The 23,789-nt window shown below is 50.6% G+C and overlaps 1 protein-coding gene across 1 annotated transcript; it reads left to right on the top strand.

Moving 5' to 3' along the window:
• Positions 1-12,439: 12,439 nt before the first annotated feature.
• On the top strand, positions 12,440-13,656 carry ID1 (inhibitor of DNA binding 1). Its single transcript, XM_060032800.1, has 2 exons — positions 12,440-12,957; positions 13,196-13,656. Exons 1-2 carry the CDS (start codon positions 12,535-12,537, stop codon positions 13,235-13,237), a joined length of 465 nt encoding a protein of 154 aa, XP_059888783.1. The 5' UTR covers positions 12,440-12,534; the 3' UTR covers positions 13,238-13,656.
• Positions 13,657-23,789: the final 10,133 nt, after the last annotated feature.

Below are 23,789 nucleotides of genomic sequence, written 5' to 3'. Positions count from 1 at the left end.
TCCACCAGAGAAGCCCTTAGACCCTGACTTCGGCTCCCCGCTTCCCAGTTGCCCCCGCCGGTGGCCACACCAGCCGCACCTCGCTCGCCGCCCGCCCGGAGAAGCTTTGGTGGGAGGGCAGCGGGAAGGCAAGCCGGTTTTTCCCACGCTCCCCCATCCCCTGAACATCTGGCTGCGAACATCTGCCTTTAGCCTTTGTCTCCGGGCCCCAGGCCGGCCTCGCACCCGCCTGCCGCCGCCCGCGGCCCCCGCCCACCTGTGAACCGCTCCCGCAGGGCGGCTCCCGATACCCCCGCCCGCCCGGTCGGTTCCCACGGGGTGAGCGCGGGAAGCGGGGCGGCCCATCTGCCTGGCGCGGCGGGTCCGGCCGCCGGGCGGCCGCAAGGGGCAGAACGTCCCCTTTCAGGCGGATGCGCGCCCCAGCAAAGCCCGGGGTGCGGGGCCGCTCCCTGCGCGCTCGGCCCAAAGTCACTGCCGGGGCTGCCGGGGGCACCCGGGCTCCCAGCCTCTTCGCGAAGCGCCTCCCTGACGACCTGCTCGCCGCCCCACCCCCACCTCTCCCGCCAACCCCGGACGCCCCGGGTTCCCCGCGCACCCCTGCACCTCTAGCCCCCAACCTTTAACTGCGCTGGCCCTTCTGCCTGGAAACGCCCCTTTCCCTCCTTGCTTGCCTAACGTTTCATTTCGTGAGGTGTAAAAATGACGCACAAATATAGCGACTTCTGTTTCCAGTACCCTATTCCCACCGCCCAGAGCTAACAACCCGGCAGTTTGATGTGTTTGCTCCCCTCCCATCTTCTTTAAAAGAAAAAACCAGCCCCCACCACCATCTTACTTCCCCGACCGGGGAACGATCCCAAGTCCCCTGCGGTGGAGGCATGGAGTCCAAGGCACTGGACCGCTAGGGAATTCCCCCCTCCCATCTTCTATAAAGAATAAAACTTTACAGGTAGTGCTAGCTTTCTGGTAACCAGTGTCCCTGCCCTTTTCTCCAAGACTACCTGCCACCCCTCCACCTCCCAGTTAACAACACGACGTGAGCATGTTTCTTCCAGGCCATGTTTTCTTATACTTTTACTACACAGAAATTTATTAACATTGTGGTTTTTTTAGATTTACACTTTAAAAAAAATCATTTTGCGTTTTTCCCTAAGCAGTATCATATTTTTGCATGTATCCAGCAGAATACATACACGTCTAGTTCATTCCTGTTAACCGCTGTCTACCACTCCACTGTCACTTCATTTCTCTGTCCTCCTGTTGTTGGATGGGTCGGTACTTTTCAATCTGCTCTGCTATCGGCACAGCCGCGGTGTTGCTGCCTGTGTCTTTGGCATCTTGAGGGCAGGACTGTCAGGGTATGTCCGTGGGAGTGAACTGCTGGGACATAGGGCATTCCCATGATCACTTTTACTCAATATCGCCGAACTGAGCTCGCAAGTGACCACACCAGTTTACATACTCACCAACGGTGGATGAGAATTTTTGTCACCAATTTGTCACCAACATCCTCATCAATTTACATGATCAGATTTTGAAGATTTTGCAGTTTGATGTGGCAGTTGCCTCCTTTGTACCTCCCAGATGTGCAAATGTTCAGGCTCAGGAGCCTCTGCCTTGTCCTTCCTCACTTTGTTTCATCTCAGTTGGCAAATCGCCTCTTCTTACAAGAAGGCCTCCCTGAGCTCCCTTAGTTGACTGGGATATCTCCCAGGCCATGCCTCCCACAGCCCCTTGTGCTTCCCCATCTCAGCTCTGGCAACTGGGGGTTGACTGCCTGCCCCACCAGACCATGAGCTCCCCAGGCAGGGACCAGGTTTGCAGGCTGTGAGGAGCCTGAAAGTGCTACAGAGGGTGCTCCTGGAAGGCTTCATCCCCTCAAAATAAGGGCCTTCTCTTTCTAGCTCCTGCAAAGTGCCCCTTGGGAGGGCAGCAGCTCACATATCGATGGCATCTGGGTCCCCAGCATGTGGACTCAGCAGCCAGGAACCAACCACCTGGTTCCCTGAAAGCACCAACTAGCACCTTGTTCTTTCAATGCTGTGTCTAGCACAGAGTTGGTGTGAAATAATTGTTTACGGAATGAATGGCTGACACTTTATGCTTCTAAAGTTCCATAATTCAGTGGTGAAGCACGTACCGGACTATTTCAATGGGGTTACCTCTGGGAGAGGTGGAAGAGTCACAGTAATAATAACAACTAGTGTGTATTGAACGCCGACTTTGCTAGGCGCTGTTCTAAGCTCTTTATGTGACTTGACTCATTTAATCCTCATAGAGATGGGAACTCTTACCGACCCCAGTTTCATAGATGGGGAAACTGAGACACAAGGAAATGAAGTGACTTACATACCCACAGCTTATAAGCAGTGGACTGGGATGTGAACCCAGAGCTCTTTTCCTGAGAGACCTCACCCTGCGGTCTTCTAGGAAAAGGGCCCCTTTCTTCCTTAAGTGTCTCTGAGGTGTGGACTTCCTTTTTAACCAGAGCAGTTCTGCTTTCGCATCAGCAAAGAATAATAAGACTTTTTAAAAGACCTGAGAGGTTGACCTGAGTCACAGTATCTGTGGAGTATAGCCTCACCCATGACCTGAGGCAAGGGTGCATTTGAACGGCACTTAGAGTTGGGGAGACCGGAGAGGGTGGGACTGCTTCAGGCTTTTTTGGGTGGATAGGGACCTGGGCAGGCCCTGAGAGACACACCCTCAGCAGGTTCGGGTTCCGGGCCCCAGGGCAGGAGGGGGCCCCAGGTGTACTGGGGCAAGTGAGTCAAGGGAGGGCTGGGCTGGGCACCTGGCAGGGGTGGAGATTTCTGCGTCTGGAAAGGGGAGCTGTGGGGCCTCCTGTGCATCCCTTATGGACATACAGGAAGCCCACCGAAGCCCCACACCAGAGGCCTCTTGCCCAGTCTCCCTCCTTCCACCTCCGTGGGCCTTGCAGCAGGGGTGGTGGTCTCTGCAGTCTCTGCAGAGGGCACCCTGGCTTGAGGCATGCCTGGCTGGTGGCATCAGCTTCTGTGGCTGCCAGGATCAGACCGGCTCCCATGCCTCTGCCCTGGGCAGAGCCCAGGTCCACATTCCTGAGCATGAGCTCCTGGGGTCTGTGTGGGTGTGGTTGAGTGGCTGTGTGTCCTTAGGGCTTATATAGGATTCTGAAGTAAGTGTGTGTGTGTGTGTGTGTGTGTGTGTGTGTGTGTGTGTGTGTGTGTGTTGGGGGAGGTGTCTACATCTAAAAAGACTTTGGGGGACTTCCTTGGCGGCCCAGTGGTTAGGACTCTGTGCTTTCGCTGAGGAGGGTGCAGGTTCAATCCCTGGTCGGGAAACTAAGATCCCTCAAGCCACACAGCGTGGCCAGTAACTAACTAAATAAAAAGACTCTGGGGGTGGCGGGAGGCAATACGGGGTCTTTGAACCGGTGAAGGTGGTGTTGGCTGGGTATGTGCCTTGCAGGGAGCCGGTGCACGGGGGAAGCTGGCTTCTTGATTTGTGTTTGGTTGTTTTCTCTAAGATGCGGGCACTGTGTGTCAGCATCTCGGTGTGAACGATACTGATCTGGGTGTAAGTATTTGTTGTGTTTGGTGAATGTGTGTTGCAGTGTAAGGTGTGCGTCTTGAGGGTGTTGCTGTGGTGTGTTGCTTTAGTGTTCTGTTAGGTGTGACAGTTGGGTATTTGGATGTGTTGCCTCCTTGGTCTCTTATGTTTGTTGATGTGTTGGTTGTGCAGATTCGGGTTTGGGTTGTGTGTTGGTTGTCCCTATCACGTAGTGCTGTGTTGTGGGTTTGGCAGGCTGCTTTGTTGGTTGTGTGTATTGAGGTGTTGCTGTCAGTTGATGTGTCAGTCATGTCAGTTTGCACATATGTGCTGTGTTGGTCGTAGAGGTGTGTCACTCAGTGTGTGTGTGTAGCAGTGTGTTTGTGCAGCCCTGCAGGTTTGGCTGAGTGACCTAAAATAGGACGTCCCTGGGCCCCGACTCTGTGCCTCCCTTTGGCCCTGAGACCCCAGGGCAGCAGTGGTCCTTTGTCAGGCCACAAGAGAGCCCTCCCCGCATCTGCAGGGGACCCAGGGAGCGGCCCAGGCAGGCAGGCTCCAGCTTCCCTGTTCATTGCTCTGGGGTCTCTTTGGAAAACGGGATGGGAAGCTAAAGGTGCACCCAAGGCTGAACCCCTGTATTCCCTGACATAACCCAGGAGTCCAGCACAGACCCCCTAGGATGGAGGGATGGTGACAGGCCTCATTTTACAGATGGGGAAACTGAGGTCCAGAATGGGAGAGGGACTTGGCAGAGGTTTTACAGTTGTTAAGGACAGATAGCTTGAAGTCCCCACACGCTCATGCACTCCTCCGTAGCCTCCTGCTGGTTTGGGGGGATGAAAAAATGAGACCCCTGGAAGGACACAAAACCGTGTGCTGCCTCCCATTTCTGAATGCTTTCCATGTGCTGAGTACTGAAGAGTCATAACCTTGTGGATTCAGTTCAAATTTTGGCTCCATTTTGCACATGAGGTAACCAAGGACCGTAAGTTAACAATTCATTAATTCAACAGTTATTACTCTAAATATCACTCTATTTTAAGTACTAGGCTGTGTGAACTTGAGCAAGTCACTTACCCTCTCTGGGTCAGGCCCTGTGCTCAGCTCTAGGGACATAGCAGTGACCGAAGGAGCTGTGGTTCCTGCCCCACTAGAACTCGCAGCCTGGGGAGGGTGCGGAGAAGATGGACAATTCCCAAGAAAACAAAGATCATTTCAGATGGTAAATAATTCTATGAATAATGAAGACTAGGAGAATGTGAAAGAAAGTGAATAGTCAAGGGAGATTCTAAGGCCTCTGAGGAGGTGACCCTTGACCTGAGACTTGAAGACTGAAGAGTCTTAAAGAGCTGGAAGAGCCTTCAAGGCAGAGGGAACAGCAAGGGCAAAGGCCCTGAGGTGGGACTACGCTAGTTTAGTAAAGGAGGCTGTGTGGCTGGTGAGAGAAAGGGAGGAGCAGGAGATGTGGTTGGTGTGGTTGGTGGTGCCTGCAGGGGCTGCAGGCCCGGGAGGAGTTTGGATTTTCTTCTCAGCATGATGGGCAGAGAGGAGTGCTGGCTGAGCACACAGTTCTGGGGGTAGAGTGTGGAGGGGGCGCTTCTAGTCTCCCATTATGGGGGGCGGGGACAGCCAGAGCCAAAGGTCTCTCCCCTGCAGCTCCAGCAGCCCCAGCCCAGAGGCGCCGGCCTGGCGGCTGGAAGACTACGCTGTGGGCACATCTGGGGAACAGCTGCTTGGCCAGGCCAGAGCGGGTCACGTGGCACAGGCAGGACCGCCCTGGAGCCTACAAGGCCAAGACTCCCTGGAGGGGCAGTGGGGAAAGTGCCGGACATGTACCCGAATCCCCACAGTGTAGACACACGTGCACACAAGCCCCACAGCCCCTCACAGCCACTGCCTCAGGAGCCAGACCACCTAGGCTCGACACCACATCCTAGCTGTGTGATCTATCTGAAGCAAGTCACTCAACTTCTCTGGGCCTCGGTGACCTCAGCTGTAAGGGAGACGCAATACTACCACCTCCGTCATGGGTGGTTTTTCTCTCATCAACGAATACTCATTGAGTGCCTCCTGTGTGCCAGGCACTGTACTCGGCCCTGGGTTATGGCAATGACGAGAACAGCAGTGGTCCCTGCCCTCCTGAGCTCACTGTCTTAGGTTAAACTTGGAACCAGGCCTGACCCACACTGAGCACTTAGAAAATGGGAGCCATTGCCTTGAGTCCTGGGAGCCAGAGGAAGGATTGTAAAGGCAGAAAGGGAGCTGTGATGACAGAGGCACAATAACGAAAGGCCTTCCCATTCATCACCTCCTGGCGTAGCTTATTTCACTCTCACAACCGCTCCACAGAGACGAATAAGGGTTAGGTCCAGTTTACACATGGGGAAAGTGAGGCACAACTTGTCAGTGGCAGAGCCAGGATTTGAAGGTGTGAAGGGCTGGTCCCTTCTCCTCTCTGGCCCCCAGTATTCCCATCTGTGAAATGGTGCATTATAATCACAGAGCTGCTGCCAGCCCCAGGGAGCAGCTGTGAAACTCAGATGGTGCCAGGTGTGTGTGAAGGGCTTTCTGAGAGACAGCGGAACCCTGGGGTGGGACCATGGGGGTTCATTTAATGAGTCCTCCAAACTTCCTGGCCACCAAAAGAAGGGTCTGTTTTCCTGAGCTGACCTGGTAGTAGGGTTCAGAGGCAAACACTCTCTCAATTCCCAGTACCAAGGAGAGGGCCAGAAAAAATGGCCATTTGGCAAAACTATAAACAGGCAGTCTTTATTTAAATTCCTTGTCAGGCCTTAAAAATGCTAGAGATAAAAACCAATGTCTGGAAGTACTGAAAATTTTCTGGAGTGAAATGAAGCCAGCTTTTCCCCAGAGGCTTAGGATGGGTGTGTGTATAGGAGGGGTGTCATTATTTCAGTTGGGAAGTTTGAGGGGAGCAGAGTGAAGGGAACGTTTCAGGGGGGTCTGAAAGCCCACCTTCCAGGGCTCACTAAAAACCCCTGAGAGCAAAATTACAACCAAATGGGTCCCAGAGGGACGGGCCTAGACTTGAACAGATGTTTTTAACTGTTTAGTGAGCATCTACTCTGTGCTAAGACCACAGTAGGAGTTTTGCAAGCCTAATCTCAATGACTCCTCGAAGTAACCTAAGGAGGTAGGAACTTCTATCATTTTGCCAGTGAGGAAGCAGAGGCTCAGATAGGTGAACGGTCTTGCTCCAGATCACATAGTATAACAAGGATTTAAATCCCAAGCTTTTGGACCCCAAGCCCCAGCCCTTTACACTATTCCACAGCCAACTGTCTCTCCTCAAACTGTCAAAGCTTTACGTGCCATTCACATGTCTTCATTCAGGCCTTTTCTCCTTGTGCTTTTCCCATATAAAGTGCCCAGAGGATAAGTCACCTCCTCTAGGAAGCCTCCCTGATTTCCTCCAAAGTAGAACTCATCTTTTCTTTGTGTGGCTAAGGCACCTAGCAGGCAATTTTCGTAATACAGTCTTGATATGGCTAGCACAGGAGGTGGACGCTCATGAATGTGAAGTGCACTTAGCTATTGGGGGTCCTAATTGTCCCTTGACTTTCTTTCTCTCCCTATTTGTCTGCAAAGTGTCTTTGACATTCCACCTCATCCTAGTCAGCAGTCAGGCCAGAGGGAGGTATATTAAACATTTGGAGGTTGCTTTTTATTACACAAAGTAGTACATGAAAAACACTTCTGTTTAAAAATATATTCAAGAAATACCTGTGTGTAATGGATCATAGACCTAAAACCTAAAACTTCTGGAAAATATAAGAGAAAAGCTTTGTGATCTTGGGTTAAGCAGAGATTTTTTACATACGACAAGAAAAGCATGATTCATAAAATTAAAATTTTTTTAAATTTTTATTTATTTATTTATTATTTTTGGCTGTGTTGGGTCTTCGTTTCTGTGAGAGGGCTTTCTCTAGTTGCGGGGAGTGGGGACCACTCTTCATCGCGGTGCACGGGCTTCTCACTGTCACGGCCTCTCTTGTTGCGGAGCACAGGCTCCAGATGCGCAGGCTCAGTAGTTGTGGCTCACGGGTCCAGTTGCTTCGCGGCATGTGGGATCTTCCCAGACCAGGGCTCGAGCCCGTGTCCCCTGCATTGGCAGGCAGATTCTCAACCACTGCGCCACCAGGGAAGCCCATAAAATTAAAAATTGATAAATTGGACTTCATCAAATTTAAAACTTTTTTTTTTTTGGCTGTGTTGCACCTTCGTTGCTGTGCATGGCTTTCTCTAGTTGTGGGGCAAGCAAGGGCTACTCTTCATTGCGGTGCGTAGGCTTCTCAACGCGGTGGCTTCTCTTGCTGCGGAGCATGGGCTCTAGGCACGTGGGCTTCAGTTGTTGCAGCACGCAGGCCCTAGAGTGCAGGCTCAATAGTTGTGGCGCAAGGGCTTAGCTGCTCCATGGCCTGTGGGATCTTCCTGGACCAGGGATCGAGCCCATGTCCCCTGCATTGGCAGGCGGATTCTTAACCACTGTGCCACCAGGGAAGTCCTAAAACTTCTGTTCTTCAAAAGACATTATTAAGAGGATAAAAAGCATAGACACACACTAAAGAAACATTCATAAATCATATATCTCACAAGTGATATTTGTTCAAAATATATAAAGAACTCTCAAAACTCAAAAATAAAACAAACAACCAAATTAAAAGAAATGGACAAAAGATTAAAGGGTGCACGAGGGATCCTTGTGATGGAACTGCTCTGTGTGTTCACTCTGGTGATGATCACACAAATCTACACATGTGATAAAATTGCACAGAACAAAATACACACTCACAAGTGCATGTAATCAGGTGAAATCTGAATTTAAGCAGAAATCAGAGGAATCTTATTGTGATATTGTACTGTAGTCATGCAAGATGCTACCATTAGGAAAACTGGGTGAAGGATACAAGGGGTCTCTATTATTTCTTACGACTGCATGTGAATCTACAATTATCTAAAAATAATGTTTTTATGAGCAAAAGAAATGAATATCTTCACCAAAGGAGATATATGGATGGTATATAGGTACATGAAAAGATGCTCGACATCTCTAGTCATTAGGAAAATACAAATTAATACCACAGTGAGACACTACAACACGTCTGTTAGAGTGACTTTTAGCTTTTATTATCCATTCTCATAAATGAGCATACAACTGTTAGAGAAGATGTGGAGGAACTGGAGTCTTTTTCTTTGAATATTTATTTATTTATTGGGTTGCACCAGGTCTTAGTTGCAGCATGTGAACTCTTAGTTGCAGCATATGGGATCTAGTTCCCTGACCAGGGATCGAACCTGCGCCCCCTGCATTGGGAGCATGGAGTCTTAACCACTGTGCCACCAGGGAAGTCCCGGAACTGGAGTCTTAACACTCCTGATGGGAATGTAAAATGGTGCACTCACTGTGGAAAAGAGTTTAGCAGTTTCTTATAAAGTTAAATAAATATCTACTATGTGACCCAGTCATTTCACTTCTAAGTATCTGTCTAAAAGAAATGAAAGCATAGATTCAGAGAAATTCTTGTATACAAGTGTTCATAACAGCTTTATTTGTACTAACCCAAAAGCCCATCAACAAGTGAGTGATAAACACATTGAAGTACATCCACATCCTCCTACTACTCAGCAATAAAAAGGAGCAAACATTCTCAAAATAATTATGCTGATTTAAAGAAACTAGGCTGAAAAAACTACCAAAAAAGAGTATATACTCTATACATTATATGCTGTCTATACTGTACTCGAGTATATAAAATTCTAGAAAATGCAAACTGATCTATAGAGTGCTTGAGCACTGGGTAAGAGAGAGGGGAGGGAGGGGTTACAAGGGACAGATTAAAACTTTTAGGGGTGATGAAGTATACAGTTTTCTTAAATGTGGTGATGGTGCATGAGTATATATGTATGTCAGAACTTATCAGGTTGGACACTTTAAATATATGCACTTTGTGCATGTTAATTATACTTCAGTAACATTCTTTTAGGGAATTCCCTGGCAGTCCAGTGGTTAGGAGTTGGTGCTGTCACTACCGAGGGCCTGGGTTCAATTCCTGGTGGGGGAACTAAGATCCCACAAATCAAGCAGCATGGCCAGAAAAAAACAAAAATCAAAAACACTGTTTTTCAAAAAACAGAAGAATTAAATACCCCTGTGAAGATCAAAGTGAAATTCTGATTTCATATTGTTCCCCTTCCCTTCTCCGGTAACGTTAATAATTTGTTGTTTATCCTACTTTTTTTTTCTTTCTAATATTTTTTATTGAGGTGGAATTTAAATACAATGAAATGCACAAAAACATATAATTCGAAGTGTTTTGACTAAATCATACACTGTGTAACCCGCACCTCATCATGATATGGACCATTTCTATCCCTCCAGAAAGGTTCCCCACACCCTACCCTGGCAATTCTCACCCTCCACTCCCAGAGGCAACCACCATTCTGATTTCTTTCCCCTAGATTAGCTGTGCCTGTTCTAGAACTTCAAATAAGAGAAATCACACAGTACTGTGTTTGAAATTTTTTTCTGTAGCATAATTTCCTCTCTTGTTTTAAATTCATTTCCAGATACACACGTACTCAGGAGCAATAAGAGGTCCTACCTTGACCCCCAGTCTAAAACTTGCTTTCTCCATCAACAGTAGGATCTAGATATCTCTCCGAGCCATGCTTCCCACCTGCTGCATAGCCAGGCCACTGCATTGACTTCCATTAATAATTTATATCATGTTGATGGACATTTAGGTTATTTCAACTTCCCCTCTCTTGCAAGTAGCACCTCAGTGAAACAGGCTGAACAGACATCCTTTGTGCCCCTGTGTGTAGGTTTCTCTGGAATTGATTCCAGCAAGTAGAATTGCTGGATCAATTAATAAACACTAGGTAATGAATTAATATTCTAATTCCCTCTGGTTGGTCATTGTCCTTCCAATTCCTTTGCACAGCAAAAAGTTCTCTCCAATCATTAGAGGATTGCTAAACAAGGTCTAGGGCGTTTGGAGAGTTTGGGGTAGGGGAGTGCTAAGGGGATGAGGAGTCCAGCTAATTAGTGATCTCTCTCCTTTGAAGCTGGTCTCGCTGATCAGCTTTCCTGGTTTCCAGATGTGGAGGCAGGGGGCCGGTTTATCGGCCCCTCCCCCAACCTGTGGGAAAAGGAAACTCGCTGATACCCAGTGAATTAATTGCAGGGGGAAAAGGGGCCATAATTTCATCCTCTCCTATGTGAGCACAGAATTTTAGCCCCGCTAACGCTGTGTGACCTTGGATGGCTATTCTGAGCCTCAGTTTCCCCGCCTCTAGCCTATCCAGGGCTCTGGGGGCAGACTGCCTACCCTGGCAGGAAGGAACTGCATTACAATAAAGTGCCCCTGTTATAATAATGCAGCCATTACAACAGCTCTGGCTCCTGGGAAGCTTTTTGAGCCTCGGTTTCCTCCTTTGTATAAAGAAACCAAACAACTCCCCTCTTAGAGTTGTGGCGCGGACCGCGTAAGAGTGACAAAGCAAACTCTTCACACAGTGACTGGCACCAAGTAAGAATGCAATAAATCGTCACCTTTGTCATTATCGAGATACCAGGCAGAAGTTCGGGCTCAGAGAGGGCCCGAGACTCAACTAAATTCATCCTGCAGCAGAGTTGGAATCGGAACTCTTTCCCCAGGCGTGAGCTGGGAGCTTGAGGTGGGGAGGAGGCAGTGAAGAAACCTCCCAAGTGGCCGGAGCTGTGGGCCTGGTGGAGAGGTGTGGGGCGGGGAGGTAAGGTGACCCTTGCCCAGCGCCCGCGCCCGAGAGGAGGGCATTCCCAGGCCTCCCACCCGAGGCCTGCAGGTGACTGGCGGAGCTGGGGGTAGCTGGGGAGCTCCGGGGCTGGGTTTGCCGTCTCCATGGCGACCGCCCGCGCGGCGCCAGCCTGACAGCCCGTCCGGGTTTTATGAATGGGTGACGTCACGGGCCTGGCGTCTAACGGTCTGAGCCGCTTGTTCAGACGCTGACACAGAGCAGCCCCGGGAGTGGGGTGGGTGGGAGGGGGGGAGACTCGAGCTCCGCAGCTGCCGCGCCGTGGGAGGGAGACCCTGATCCGAGGTCTTTGGGGGGGAAGGCAAAAAGGGAGAAAAAAAATTTAATTACTTAATGATGCAGATTTGGGGAATTTTTGCAGGGGGCTGTAAATCCAGGGGAGCATCAGGGAAGGCAGTCCACTCTGGGCGCCTTCTATCTTGTTCAGGTCCCAGAGACCCAGTCCCCAATCCTGGAGGAAGACTTTCCAGAATTAATTGCTCCCATCCCAAGGGGCCTGGGTTAGCCCGCCTGGTCCCAGGAACATTAACCAGCAACATTCTCTGGGAATTGGGAAAGGACACCGCCCCGGTGGGCAGAGTGTAAAGGAGGGCCCGCTTTAAGTTTCAGCTCAAATATTTGGGAGATCAGGGTCCCAGAGATAATCTTCCAATAGGGTCCAGAAGCCCAGGCTCAAGTACTGGGCGACCCAGATCCCGCTGCTTCTCCATCGGGACCTCAGTTTCCCTCATCTGTAAAATGGGGCTGGAAAAGTGAGAAAATGAACCTGGGAAAACTGATTCTTGGAATCTTTTCGTTATTGGTAATACCGGTTTAGCCTCCTTCCCGAGGAGCCCAAGGCAGCCCTTGCCTCCACTAGCGACCTTGCACCGTGTCCTCCCACTCTCTCTGTTCTTGAGTCTCGGGTCCCTTTCCACGCCGGTGAAGGTGCAGTAGTAGAGCAGGAGGCGGGACCCAGAAGCTCTCTAGGCCGCGCCTCCAGACCTCCCATTGGCTGTTTTTGAACGTCTGAGGCCGCCCCCAAGGTGGGCGGGTGGGTGCGCCGCGGCGTCTCTATAAAAGTCGGGCGGTGGGGCTCGCATCTAGCTTTCTACAGCAGTCTTTTTACCGTTTCAACTTCATCCCGCACTCCCGTCGTCCGCGTCCTCCGTCCGCTTCACCTTCTCTCACCCAGACGCCAGAATCATGAAGGTCGCCAGTGGCAGCGCCGCGGCCGCCGCGGGCCCCAGCTGCGCGCTGAAGGCGGGCAAGACTGCGGGCGGCGCGGGCGAGGTAGTGCGCTGCCTGTCCGAGCAGAGCGTGGCCATCTCGCGCTGCGCCGGCGGCCCCGGGGCGCGCCTGCCCGCCCTGCTAGACGAGCAGCAGGTGAACGTGCTACTCTACGACATGAATGGCTGCTACTCGCGCCTCAAGGAGCTGGTGCCCACCCTGCCCCAGAACCGCAAGGTGAGCAGGGTGGAGATCCTCCAGCACGTCATCGACTACATCTGGGACCTGGAGTTGGAGCTGAACTCGGAATCCCAAGTCGGGACCCCCGGGGGCCGGGGACTCCCCGTCCGGGCTCCGCTCAGCACCCTTAACGACGAAATCAGCGCCCTGGCGGCAGAGGTGAGGTCCGAGTTGGAGTACGAGATCATTTTCCTTCTACGGATGGGGAAACTGAGGCCCAGAGAGGGAGGGGTTACTTGACCCTATGTCCGCCCCATCCTTTCGGGCACCTAGCTGCTCAAGGATGCCCAAGGAGATTGGAAAAGGTGCTGCCTCCTCGTGTTTCCTGGGGAAGAGGGGCTTGCAGCCCTGTCCCCTCCAACCTGCCCGTCTCACTTCTCTCTCCGTTTCATCACAGGCGGCGTGCGTTCCAGCGGACGATCGCATCTTGTGTCGCTGAAGTGCCGCCCTCAGGGACCGGCGGACTCCAGCCCTTCAAGGGGCGAGAGGAATAACTGTTCTCTGGTCCTTCCAAGCGCCTCGCCGGAGCTGGGGAGGAACAAGACAGATCGGCGGCCATTGGGCGCTTGCTGGATCCAGCCCGGGGCTGGGGGACTGACAGGGCAGGCTGACCCTCCCTCCTCGCCCACCAGCCACCAGAGACTTGGGGGAGTCCCCTCGTGTGTTTCTATTTTTTGAAAAGCAGACATTTTAAAAAATGGTCACGTTTGGTGCTTCTCAGATTTCTGAGGAAATTAATTGCTTTGTATTGTATATTACAATGATCACCGACTGAGAATATTGTTTTACAATAGTTCTGTGGGTTTTTTTTTTTTTTTTTTTGGTTGTTGTTATTAAACAAATACTTTCGATGGTGAAGTTGCAGTGAATTCTTGGATTGAGGGGAGGGGTCTGGGCTGGGGTGACCCCTGACCCTTTTCGCAGCTGCTGCTAGGGGGAGGGGACTGGAAGGCCACATCTGGACTGTCGCTTTTACTGACCTGAAATGAGTGTTTCCGGTGTCTTTAAAGTCTATTCTTTCCCCCCATCCCTGGCCATTTCCCCGCTCCCTAGTGTCATAAAATTAAATCCTTTAGACTTTTAGGGTTTCTCGAAGTGGTCACTGGGTCGTATGGGTCACCTGGGGAGGTTGTTAAATGCAGATCAACCTGCCAAGGCCTCCTCTGGGTTGAAGAGTTTTCAACAAGTCAGTTACATTGGAGAACCAGGTCACCGGACCACCTGCATCTTGGCCGAAATGGGTGAAGCGAGACCCACAGGAAAGGGACTTTCCCAGAACCTCAGCTTGTCGGGGGCAGGACTTCCATCTTGCCCCATTCCCCTGTAGGAGGTGCCCCCCCCCCCACGGGCTCCAGGCTTGTCCAAGTGGGTGAGCAAGTTGGCAGGGCCAGCCTGGGCACAGCTGCTGGGCCACCTGCTCTGGGTCTGGACTCGGCCCCCTCACCCTGGCCTGGCTATGCCAGCAGCTCACAGAACTTCTCTCTCCCCCAGGGCTCCTGTGTGGGCTCTGAGGAGGAGTGCGCGAGTCAGTCTGCAGCTCCTGAGCAGGAAAAAGGTGTCATTGACAAGGACCTATCTGCCTGGACATGTGTGAAAGTTTGTACTCATGGGGGAGTGCATATGAGTGTCTGGACCTGTGTGTGTGACATGAGTGAACTGGTAGTTACCCTGTGGGGCTGGGTCATCTGTTGGTGTGCAGGCCTGGGGGTGTGGGTGAGGATACACATGGGGATGTGTGCAGAAGGGCAAATGTGCGCACATGTGTTCTGCAGGATAAGTGAGCACACTCCAACTGTCTGGGCTGGAGTGCTCTGCTGAAATGCACTGTGCGGCTCTTGGCCTGGCTCTGGCTTGATGGACGGGTTTGTGTGTCTGGGGGCTGCAGAACTGCACTGGGTTTCTAAGTAGATGTCTGTAAATTGGCTGGCATTCCTGGGTCTCTGCTGGTCTAGGAGTGGGGGTGGGGTAGTAGGTTTATTCAGGAAAACCCTAAAATGTTCAAGTACCACCTTTCCAGGCAGTTGTTAGGACCTCGGGGACACCAACCCTTAAGTATCCCTACCAGGCAGTTGCCAGGTATTACACAGGTAGAAACTGAGCCCCAGAAAAGGCAAAGAACTTGTCCCAGAGAGTGTAAGGACTGTTAATATATTTTGTCAATAAATAAAATAGAATAAAATAAACAGCACCAAGCACCACGAGCCTCACTGTGCTCTAAACCCTTTACAGAAAGGATTTCATGGATCTCTGTGGGGCTAAGGGCAGGATTCTGAATAATAATAATAATAATAATAATAATAATGAAGACTATCAACTATGAGCACTAACAATAAGCCAGATATCAACCCCCTCTCCGAGCACATTCTAGACTTTATCAAAGAGCCCAGTATTCGGAGGTAAATCGTGTGAGCCCAGCATTCGGAGGTAAATCGTGTCCTTCGCTACTGCCCACTCAACTGCCCACTCAACTCCCCACCGGCTACTGTTTTGTAGCATTAACTTCACAGAACTGTTGTAGAGAATAAATGAAATAGAGCACTTAGCACGTAGTGTTTGCGAGCTATAAGTTATTATTAACTGTCCCCTGAACGTCCTTGCAGTGTCCTCAGAGGCACACGTGTGCCCCACTCCCTCCCGCGTGCCCCCCCACCCGCCTACCAGCCCACCCACCGGGCCCTGGGCGTGTCCCCGCGAGTACTCCCCCACGGCACGACCCTTTTCCAGGAGAGGAAGGGGCTGTGCCGGAGGGGTGGGGGCCCGGGTCACCTCCCCCGCAGTGCAGGCACACTCTGGCTTCCACGTTTCCCTCTTTTCCCCTTTGGCCCGGGCCCAGCCCATCTGGAGGCCGGCTCGGCGGCGGCCTGGGAGCGTTTCCATCAGCTGGGCCCGAGGAATGCGGAGCTATTTAACCTGAGCATCCCCAGGTGTACGGAGGCGCCTGGCTGTCTGGGGCCCGCCGCCTTTGGCACGGCCGCGCTAGACAAACAGCGCGCCGCCCCCGCCCTGCCCCTCCGCCCGCAGCTGCAGCCAGGCCTGGGAACTGGCGGGCGCCGGCGGCTTGCATAAGAGGCTCGCGCTCCGCGGAGGGAGGGGCGAGCGGGGGACGGGGGCCGCCGGGGGGTGTGAGAGCAAGAGTGTGTGTGTGTGCACGTGTGTGCGTGCGTGTGCGCAGCGCGCAAAACCCTGCTGCGAGTGTGTGTATGTACAGCACTGAAAACCCTGCTCTCTGCGTGTGTTTGTGTGTGTGTGTGTGTGTGTGTGTGTGTGTGTGTGTGTGTGTGTGTGTAGCACACAAAACCCTGCTCCTTTGGGCCGCCGCTGGGGAAATCATTAACTCCTTAACCCTGCCAGACAGGGGGCAGGAGCTGGGCGCGGGGAGGGGGTTGGGGAGACCGCAGAGAAAAACCAGGACAAAGTTCTTTGGGCATTGGACCCTGCCTCTCCAGGGCTTTGGGGCCCAAGAGCTGAAGGATTTTTTCTTTTCTTTAACAAACACTTCTAGAGTGCTTATTCTGTGCCGGGTACTATATTAAACTCAAAATTAATTTGGTTAATTCTCCTCACAGCTGTAAGGGGGCAATGCTATCATATGCTCATTTTAATAATAGCAACAACAGCAGCACAACAGTAAAGGTAAGATAACATTTTAGTAGGGAGGCTGGTAGAACACAGCTTCTGAATCAGCCTTGATGCTCCTCACTTCGCCTGTCTGAGCCTCCATTTTCTCATCTGGGAAATGGGCTCCAGAACCTCAGCCTCAAGGATCAATTGAAGGGTTGTGAATGGAAAGCTTGGCACCAGGACTGGCTCAGTGTAGACACTCGGTATATGTTGGTATAAAATGTTTTGTGCCCTCACTACGGGGATTGTCTCATGAGCCCTATCAGATGTGTGAACCCATCGCTATTCCTACTTTTCAGATGATAAAAGGGAGACATCAGAGAAGTGACCCACCCAAGGCCACACAGGGACTGACTTAGAACTTTCTGGAAACTAGGCTTCTGAGGGGCTTCACGTTCCCACAGGACATCCAATTGAGCTTTTCTTTTTTCTTTTTAAATAGGAATGAATTTTTTTAAACCAGTTTTTGTTTTTTAATGTTTTTATTTTTGACTGTGTTGGGTCTTCGTTGCTGCACGCAGGCTTTCTCTAGTTGTGGTGGGGGGGCTACTCTTCATTGCAGTGCGTGGGCTTCTCATTACAGTGGCTTCTCTTGTTGCGGAGCATGGGCTCTAGGCATGTGGGCTTCCGTAGTTGTGGCACATGGGCTCAGTAGTTGTGGCTCTTGGGCTCTAGAACGCAGGCTCAGTCGTTGTGATGCCCGGGCTTAGTTGCTCCACGGCACCCAATTTAGCTTTTTCATCTTATTTCCAATCGAAATCACACCGGGTCATTATATATTTTTGTTTTAAACACATAAACTGGAAAAACGCAAGACATAACGCATATCACAATTTTTGCAACTCATGTTTTGGCATTTCTTAATTTTAAAAAATCTAATGAGAGCCTTGAAAGATGGAAATGGCCCAGGCTCTCTCTTCCTCTAAGAGGTCGTGGGCCAGGTCCAATGTGACCTGGCTCTGAGAAGACAGGTCCCACAGTGGGGCACAGTCTTGAACCAGGTAGTGACCAACCAAACTGTGGACACGTCTGCTTGGATCCTGGTGGCTAGGGATCACTAGGCCCTGACCTCTGGAGGCACATGCCCCCCTCCACAGAGGTCAAGGGGGTTTCATGCGCAAACACCAACCTTACACTTGCCAATTTGAGTCACCCAGACCTCAAAGTGCCCCTGGAGCTGCCTCCCCGCCCCCCAACATTGCCTCCTGAGCCTAAGACTCAGGGGTAAAACCTTTCCTCACACCAGCTACTCTTATTGAGTCCCAGGGACTGCACACAGGGAGGGCTCCCGGCTGTCCAGGTTACACACTGCAAGGCTTTCCATTGACAGTTGGGCCTGGGAGTCCAGCCTGACTACCAGAGGGGGAAAGGTGAGTCATGGCTCAGCCAGGGTCCCGGGCGCCGCTTTCCGGGAAAGGGAAGGGAACGGAAGAGAGGAAATCAAAAGGCCTGGAGGCGCACAAGGCGGTGGGGCGTTCTTATCTTCCCGGGACCCGCCCTGGCTGGCGCTTCCTGCCCCAACTCTTGCAAAATGGATTTCCCAGCGCTGCCCCCAAGAGGGGCACCGCGGGCCGTACAGGGTTGCATCAGGGCCTTGTGCAAGGCATAGCTGGCGGGGAGGGCGATGCTGCAGGCCAAGAGGGGGCAAGGGAAGGGGGACTTGGCTTCTAGGTCCAGTGCCACTTCTGATTGGCACTTGCCACCTCCCTGGCCTTCATCATCCTCAGCTTTAAAATGGGTGTTACAGCCACTGTTCTGAGGTTTCAGTGACATCATCCCCGTCCCATCCACTCCTCAAGCCTCACCCAAGCCAGGCCATTGTCATCTCTACCTGGAAAACTGTACCAGCCCCAACTGGTTCATTCAACAAACATGTTGGCCCTTGAACAATGTGGTTTTGACCTGCACGGAGTCCACTTATAAACGGATTTTTTTCAATAGTAAACACGACAGCAGGGGTCCCCAACACCCGGGCCGCAGACCGGTACCTGTCCTGGGCCTGTTAGGAACCGGGCCGCTCAGCAGGAGGTGAGTGGCGGGCGAGCCAGCGAAGCTTCGTCTGCAGCTCCCCACGCTCGCATCACCGCCTGAACCATCCCCCCGCCCCTCCCCGGTCCGTGGAAGAATTGTCTTCCACGAAACCGGTCCCTGGTGCCGAAAATGTTGGGGACCGCTGCACTACACGACTACAAGATCGGTGCGTGGCTGAAACCACTGATGCAGAACCACGGGTGCGGAATCCCCGATAAGGAGAGCTGAGTATAAACTACACGCGGATTTTCACTGCGTCGGGTCGGTGTCCCTAACCCACTCATTGTTCAAGGGTCAACGGTAGTTACAAAGTTTCTACCTGTGCTAGGAGTGGGTTGCAGGAGCTAAGAATTTAGATAAAAATCCTTGCCCTACTGGAATTTACGTTCCTAGTGGAAGAAGACAGACAGTAAGTAAATATGCATAAGCATAATCAGAGGTGGATTTACCCTGAAATGACTGAAGCTTACATTTCAAGTCTTCACATCTGGAAGGAGTCCTAGCAATGAGTTATGTGGGGTTTTGTTTGTTTGTTTGTTTCTTTCTTTGTGTGGGTGTATTTTTGTAAAATTTGCAAGATGTTGTGCCTAGATGCAAAAATCTAGACCCACAAAACCTAGATTCTCTCCTGTATATGCAGAGGGCATGCAACAGGATCCAAGCTTGAAGACACGGCTGCTGGAGGCGGAGCAGAATCATGTCTACTCGGTAGTTCATGTTTTCAGCCTGAGACCCCGGTCTCTGAGCGGCAGAGAAGAGCTGGGTGTATCAGCGCGCTCCAGCACAGCTGAACTCACTCAGCTCACAGCAAACCTGGGCGCCCTGCCCGCTCTGCCCTTTCTCGGACCACTGGCCCCCCTTGCCGGGAAGACCCGGAACTGCGCCAGCGCCGGCGAGAAACCAGGCCTGGTTCCCGAGGGCTGTGAAGGCTGGTGCCTTGGCGGCCTCTGGCGGACTGTCTGGGAACTGCAGCCAGAGCTGTGATTTCTGTGTCTGGTATGTGACTGTGTGTCTGTGTACATGTACACAGCAGGTGACGAATCCAGAAATCTCCACCCAGCTCCTGCTCTGATCAGGGCCTTAGTTACTCTGTCTCCCATTCTTTCATACTCTTCCTTCTTCCTTGCTGTATGACAGCCCCCTCTGAGCCTCATTACCTTATCCACAAGAGGAGGAGATCTTAGGCAAATTCTTGAAATTTTTTAAAATTGTGAAATGTATTATACATACAAAAGGGTACATATCACGAATGCATACAGTTTAAAGACAATAATAAAACAAACACTTGAGTATCAGCCACCGTGCTTAAGAAATAGAATATTAAATCTTTCGGTGCCCCTCTGGATAAAATCCCCTCTCTCCCTGTAAAGACATTACCACTACTCAGAACTTTGTGTTATTTAATCATTTACTTTTCTTTTATTTTTTCCCACATACGTACCAGTATGCATCCTTAAATAATCTATTGCTTAATTTTACCTGGTTTTTTCTGTTATAGAATCATACTAAAAAATAAATAAATAGAATCATACTGTGTGTAGTTTTCTGTCACTTGCTTTTCTCATGTAATATGAATTACACTAGAGCCATCCACAGTGATGTGTGTAGCCTTAATTCACTCACTTTTCACTGTGTATAGTATTCTGTAATGTGATTTTTTTTTTTTTTTTTTTGGCCGTGCTGCTCCTCATGCAGGATCTTAGTTCCCCAACCAGAGATCGAACCCACAACCCCTGCAGTGGAAGCGGGGAGTCTTAATCACTGGACTGCCAAGGAAGTCCCTCTAATGTGATTTATTTACCCAATCCTCTGTTGCTGGACCTCTGGGTTGTTGCATTGTTTTTGCTGTTATCAGCAGGGCTGCTCTGAATGTCCTTGTGCATATCTCCCAGTGAAGATGTGTGTGAAGGAGTGAGATGGCTGCATCACAGGGCATACACAGTTTAAATGTTACTAGGTTGGACTGGAGTCTATTTTGATTAAACAGAGGAGTCAGAACTGGGAAGTCCCTTACATACCACTTAACCCAACACACTCACTGTAGAGATAAGAAAAGGAAAACGCAGAGAAGTTAAGTGACTTGCCCAGAGTCCCCAGCCTTGACCTCCCCATTTTGAGGATTAGCAAGACTATTTCATCGTTAAAATTGTCTTCTGGGCTGGTTTTAGAATTCTGGACAAAGTAGAAACAAGGACACTCCTTGGAAAGCATGCCACAGACACACACACACACACACACACACACACACATTCACTCCATCTCCAAGTCCTGCCAATTCTAACCCCCTAAATGTATCCCAAATGCACACATTTCTGCCCATCCCCCTGGCTTCCATTACCTCGCACCTGGACATTGCAGTAGCCTCCTCACTGGTCTCCCTGCTTCTAGCACTGTCCCCCCCCCAACATTCTCCAAATGGCAGCCAGAGGGATCTTTCTAAAATGTTGGCAGAACGTATCACTTGCCTGCATAAGAGTCTCCTGTACCTTCCAGTTGCTCTTAGAATACAATCCTAATTCTGTACCACAGCTCACAAGGCACAGTAAGGCCTGGCTCCTGCCTATGTCCTCCCACTCGCCTGCACTCACCTCACTGTTCTCCTGTCACTTTGGTCACTTTCCAATTACTCTTCCCTGACTGGGAGGCCTTTGCATGTGCTGTGCCTGTTGCCTGAAATTCTATGCCCCACAAATAAACATTCTTGTCACTCAGGTCTCAGCCCAAATGTTCCATCAGAGGGGTCTTCCTGACCATAACATCTCTTTTCTTTTTTAAAAAAAAAAAAAAATTTATTTGTTTATTTGGCTGTGCCAGGTCTTAATTTGCAGCATGCATGCGGGATCTAGTTCCCTGACCAGGGATCGAACGCAGGCCCCCTGCATTGGGAGCATGGAGTCTTAACCACTGGACCACCAGGGAAGTCCCACCATCTCCCTTCTTTCTTTCTTTTTTTTTGGCCACTCCTCTTGTGGGATCTTTGTTTCCCGACCAGGAACTGAACCCAGGCCCTCGGCAGTGAAAGCGCAGAGTCCTAACCACTGGACCACCAGGGAATTCCCACCATCTCCTTTCATTCCCTGACTTTCACCCTGTTTTTTGTTTCCTTCCTAGCACCATTCACATCTGTAATTGTCCTTGGGGAAATCTGCTTAACCTCTCTGGACTCGTTGCACTTAGAACAACTCATTATCCTTGTGGCAGGTTTTTTTTTTTTTTTGGCAATACGCGGGCCTCTCACTGTTATGGCCTCTTCCGCTGCGGAGCACAGGCTCTGGACGCGCAGGCTCAGCGGCCATGGCTCACGGGCCCAGCTGCTCCGCGGCATGTGGGATCCTCCCGGAGTGGGGCACGAACCTGTGTTCCCTGCATCGGCAGGCGGACCCTCAACCACTGCGCCAGCAGGGAAGCCCGTGGCAGTTTTTTTAAATTGCCACAATTATTCCTTCCTTTGAAAGGTGGGTCTATGTCCCTTCCCTGTGAACCTGGATGGGTTTCTGTGACTGCTTTGACCAATAGTTTACAGCAATTGATGCTACATGACTTCCAAGGCTAGATTAGGAAAGGGCATTCAGCCTCCGTCTGGTTTCCCTGGGGCACTCACTCTGGAGGAAGCAGCAGCCAGGTGAGCCTGCCATGAGACCTTCCTGCTGGCAAGGCCATGGGCAGGCGCTCCCAATGACACTGCCAGCTGAGCTCAGCCATCCGGTCATTCAGGTCTACAAGAAGCTATCTTGGATCCTCTGGACTAACCCGTCTGTCAGCTGAATCCCACTGAGTGACCACAGCTGACGCCACAGGGAGCAGAATTGCCCAACCAAGCCCTGCCTGAATCCCTGATCTATAGAATCTGTGAGATATAATAAAATGGCTGTTGTCTTTTAAGACGCAAAGTTTTGGAGTAGTTGTTACCAAACAGTATAAAACCAAAACAATCTTGTGTGTTTGTTCCCTTGTTTATTGTGACTCCTTTCTCTAGGACGGGGGCTCCATGGGCTGCTTTGTTCTCTGCTGTATGACCTCTGTCCAGCACAAAGCCTGGCATGCAATTGGTGCTCAGTAAATACTTGTTGAATGAAAGACAGCGTGGATGAATAGAGGTACTCACACTATACTCCACTCCAGCTCCATTCACCCTGCTGGGTGGGGTTTTGGGGACAATCCTGCAGATACCTTGGCATTGGGAAGAGGGGTACCCAAGTTCCTGCCATCCCCCGGCAGCCCAGTCCCTAGCTCTGGAAGTGGGTACTGAGAGTTGCTTTGATCACCAAAGCCCACTGGGGCCTCAGGGCCTCTCCAGTAAGTGCCCACCTGCCATGACCTCTCTTCTATGGTCCAGCCCGTGGGCTTTGCATAAGTTCCTTCCAATGATGTCTTTCAAGCCTCCTTTACCTGAAGTCACTTCCTCCAGAAAGCTGGTGCACTTTGGGAACTTTCCCAGGCTCTCTACCTGACCTCCAGAAACAAGTCCCCTCAACTGCTTCTTTATTTTTTTTTTTAATATTTATTTATTTATTTGGTTGTGCCAGGTCTTAGTTGCAGCACATGGGCTCCTTAGTTGTGGCATAAGAAATCTTAGTTGCAGCATGCATGTGGGATCTAGTTCCCTGACCAATGATCAAAACCAGACCCCCTGCATTGGGAGCGTAGAGTCTTATCCACTGCACCACGATGGAAGTCTCTCAACTGCTTCTTGATCACAGACAATTCCAGGGGTTTCTCCAAGATCATTCCTGCTCAGTGCCTGCAGAACACCTCTTTGCCCTATACTGTTATCTCCCAACAAGGACACACAGCCCTCTTTCCTGCAGTTCAGTCCCCTGACAAGGACAGCCCCATCCCAAGATACCTATGTGCCAAGCCCTCTGCTAGGTGTTTTGCTGCCAGTATCTCATTTCAACACCTCCACAACCCAGTGAGGTCAGATTCATAATTATCTCACTTTATAAATAAGAAAGCTGAGGCTCCAAGAGGAAAAATAAGTTCCAGGTACATGGCTGGCAAGTAATCTTCTGGGATCCAATTCATCATCGTCAACATTATGATTGTAATTTCTTAAAGTACTGACTGTAAAGGTAACAGTCCACTAAAGGACGCTAAATTCAGTGGGTCAGACTTTAAGCAGAAACAGGATATTTTCACAGTTTCAAAATATCCCCCTTAATGTATTTAATAATTACAAAGAGTAAAATATTAATTTTAATATCAATCCAGCAGACACCCCCCTAAACAAGGGATCAAGATGATGTCACCAGTTATACACATCAACCTCATGAAGTCTTGGGCATATGTCACTTCTGTGGTGTTTTTCCCCAAAAATGCGTAACCTCAATTTGATCACA

The sequence above is a fragment of the Delphinus delphis genome, chromosome 15 (genome assembly GCF_949987515.2).
Source record: "Delphinus delphis chromosome 15, mDelDel1.2, whole genome shotgun sequence".
Taxonomy (NCBI): Eukaryota; Metazoa; Chordata; class Mammalia; order Artiodactyla; family Delphinidae; genus Delphinus; species Delphinus delphis.
The sequence above is the reverse complement of the archived record's forward strand: the minus strand, read 5'-3'. Positions and strand labels throughout refer to the sequence as shown.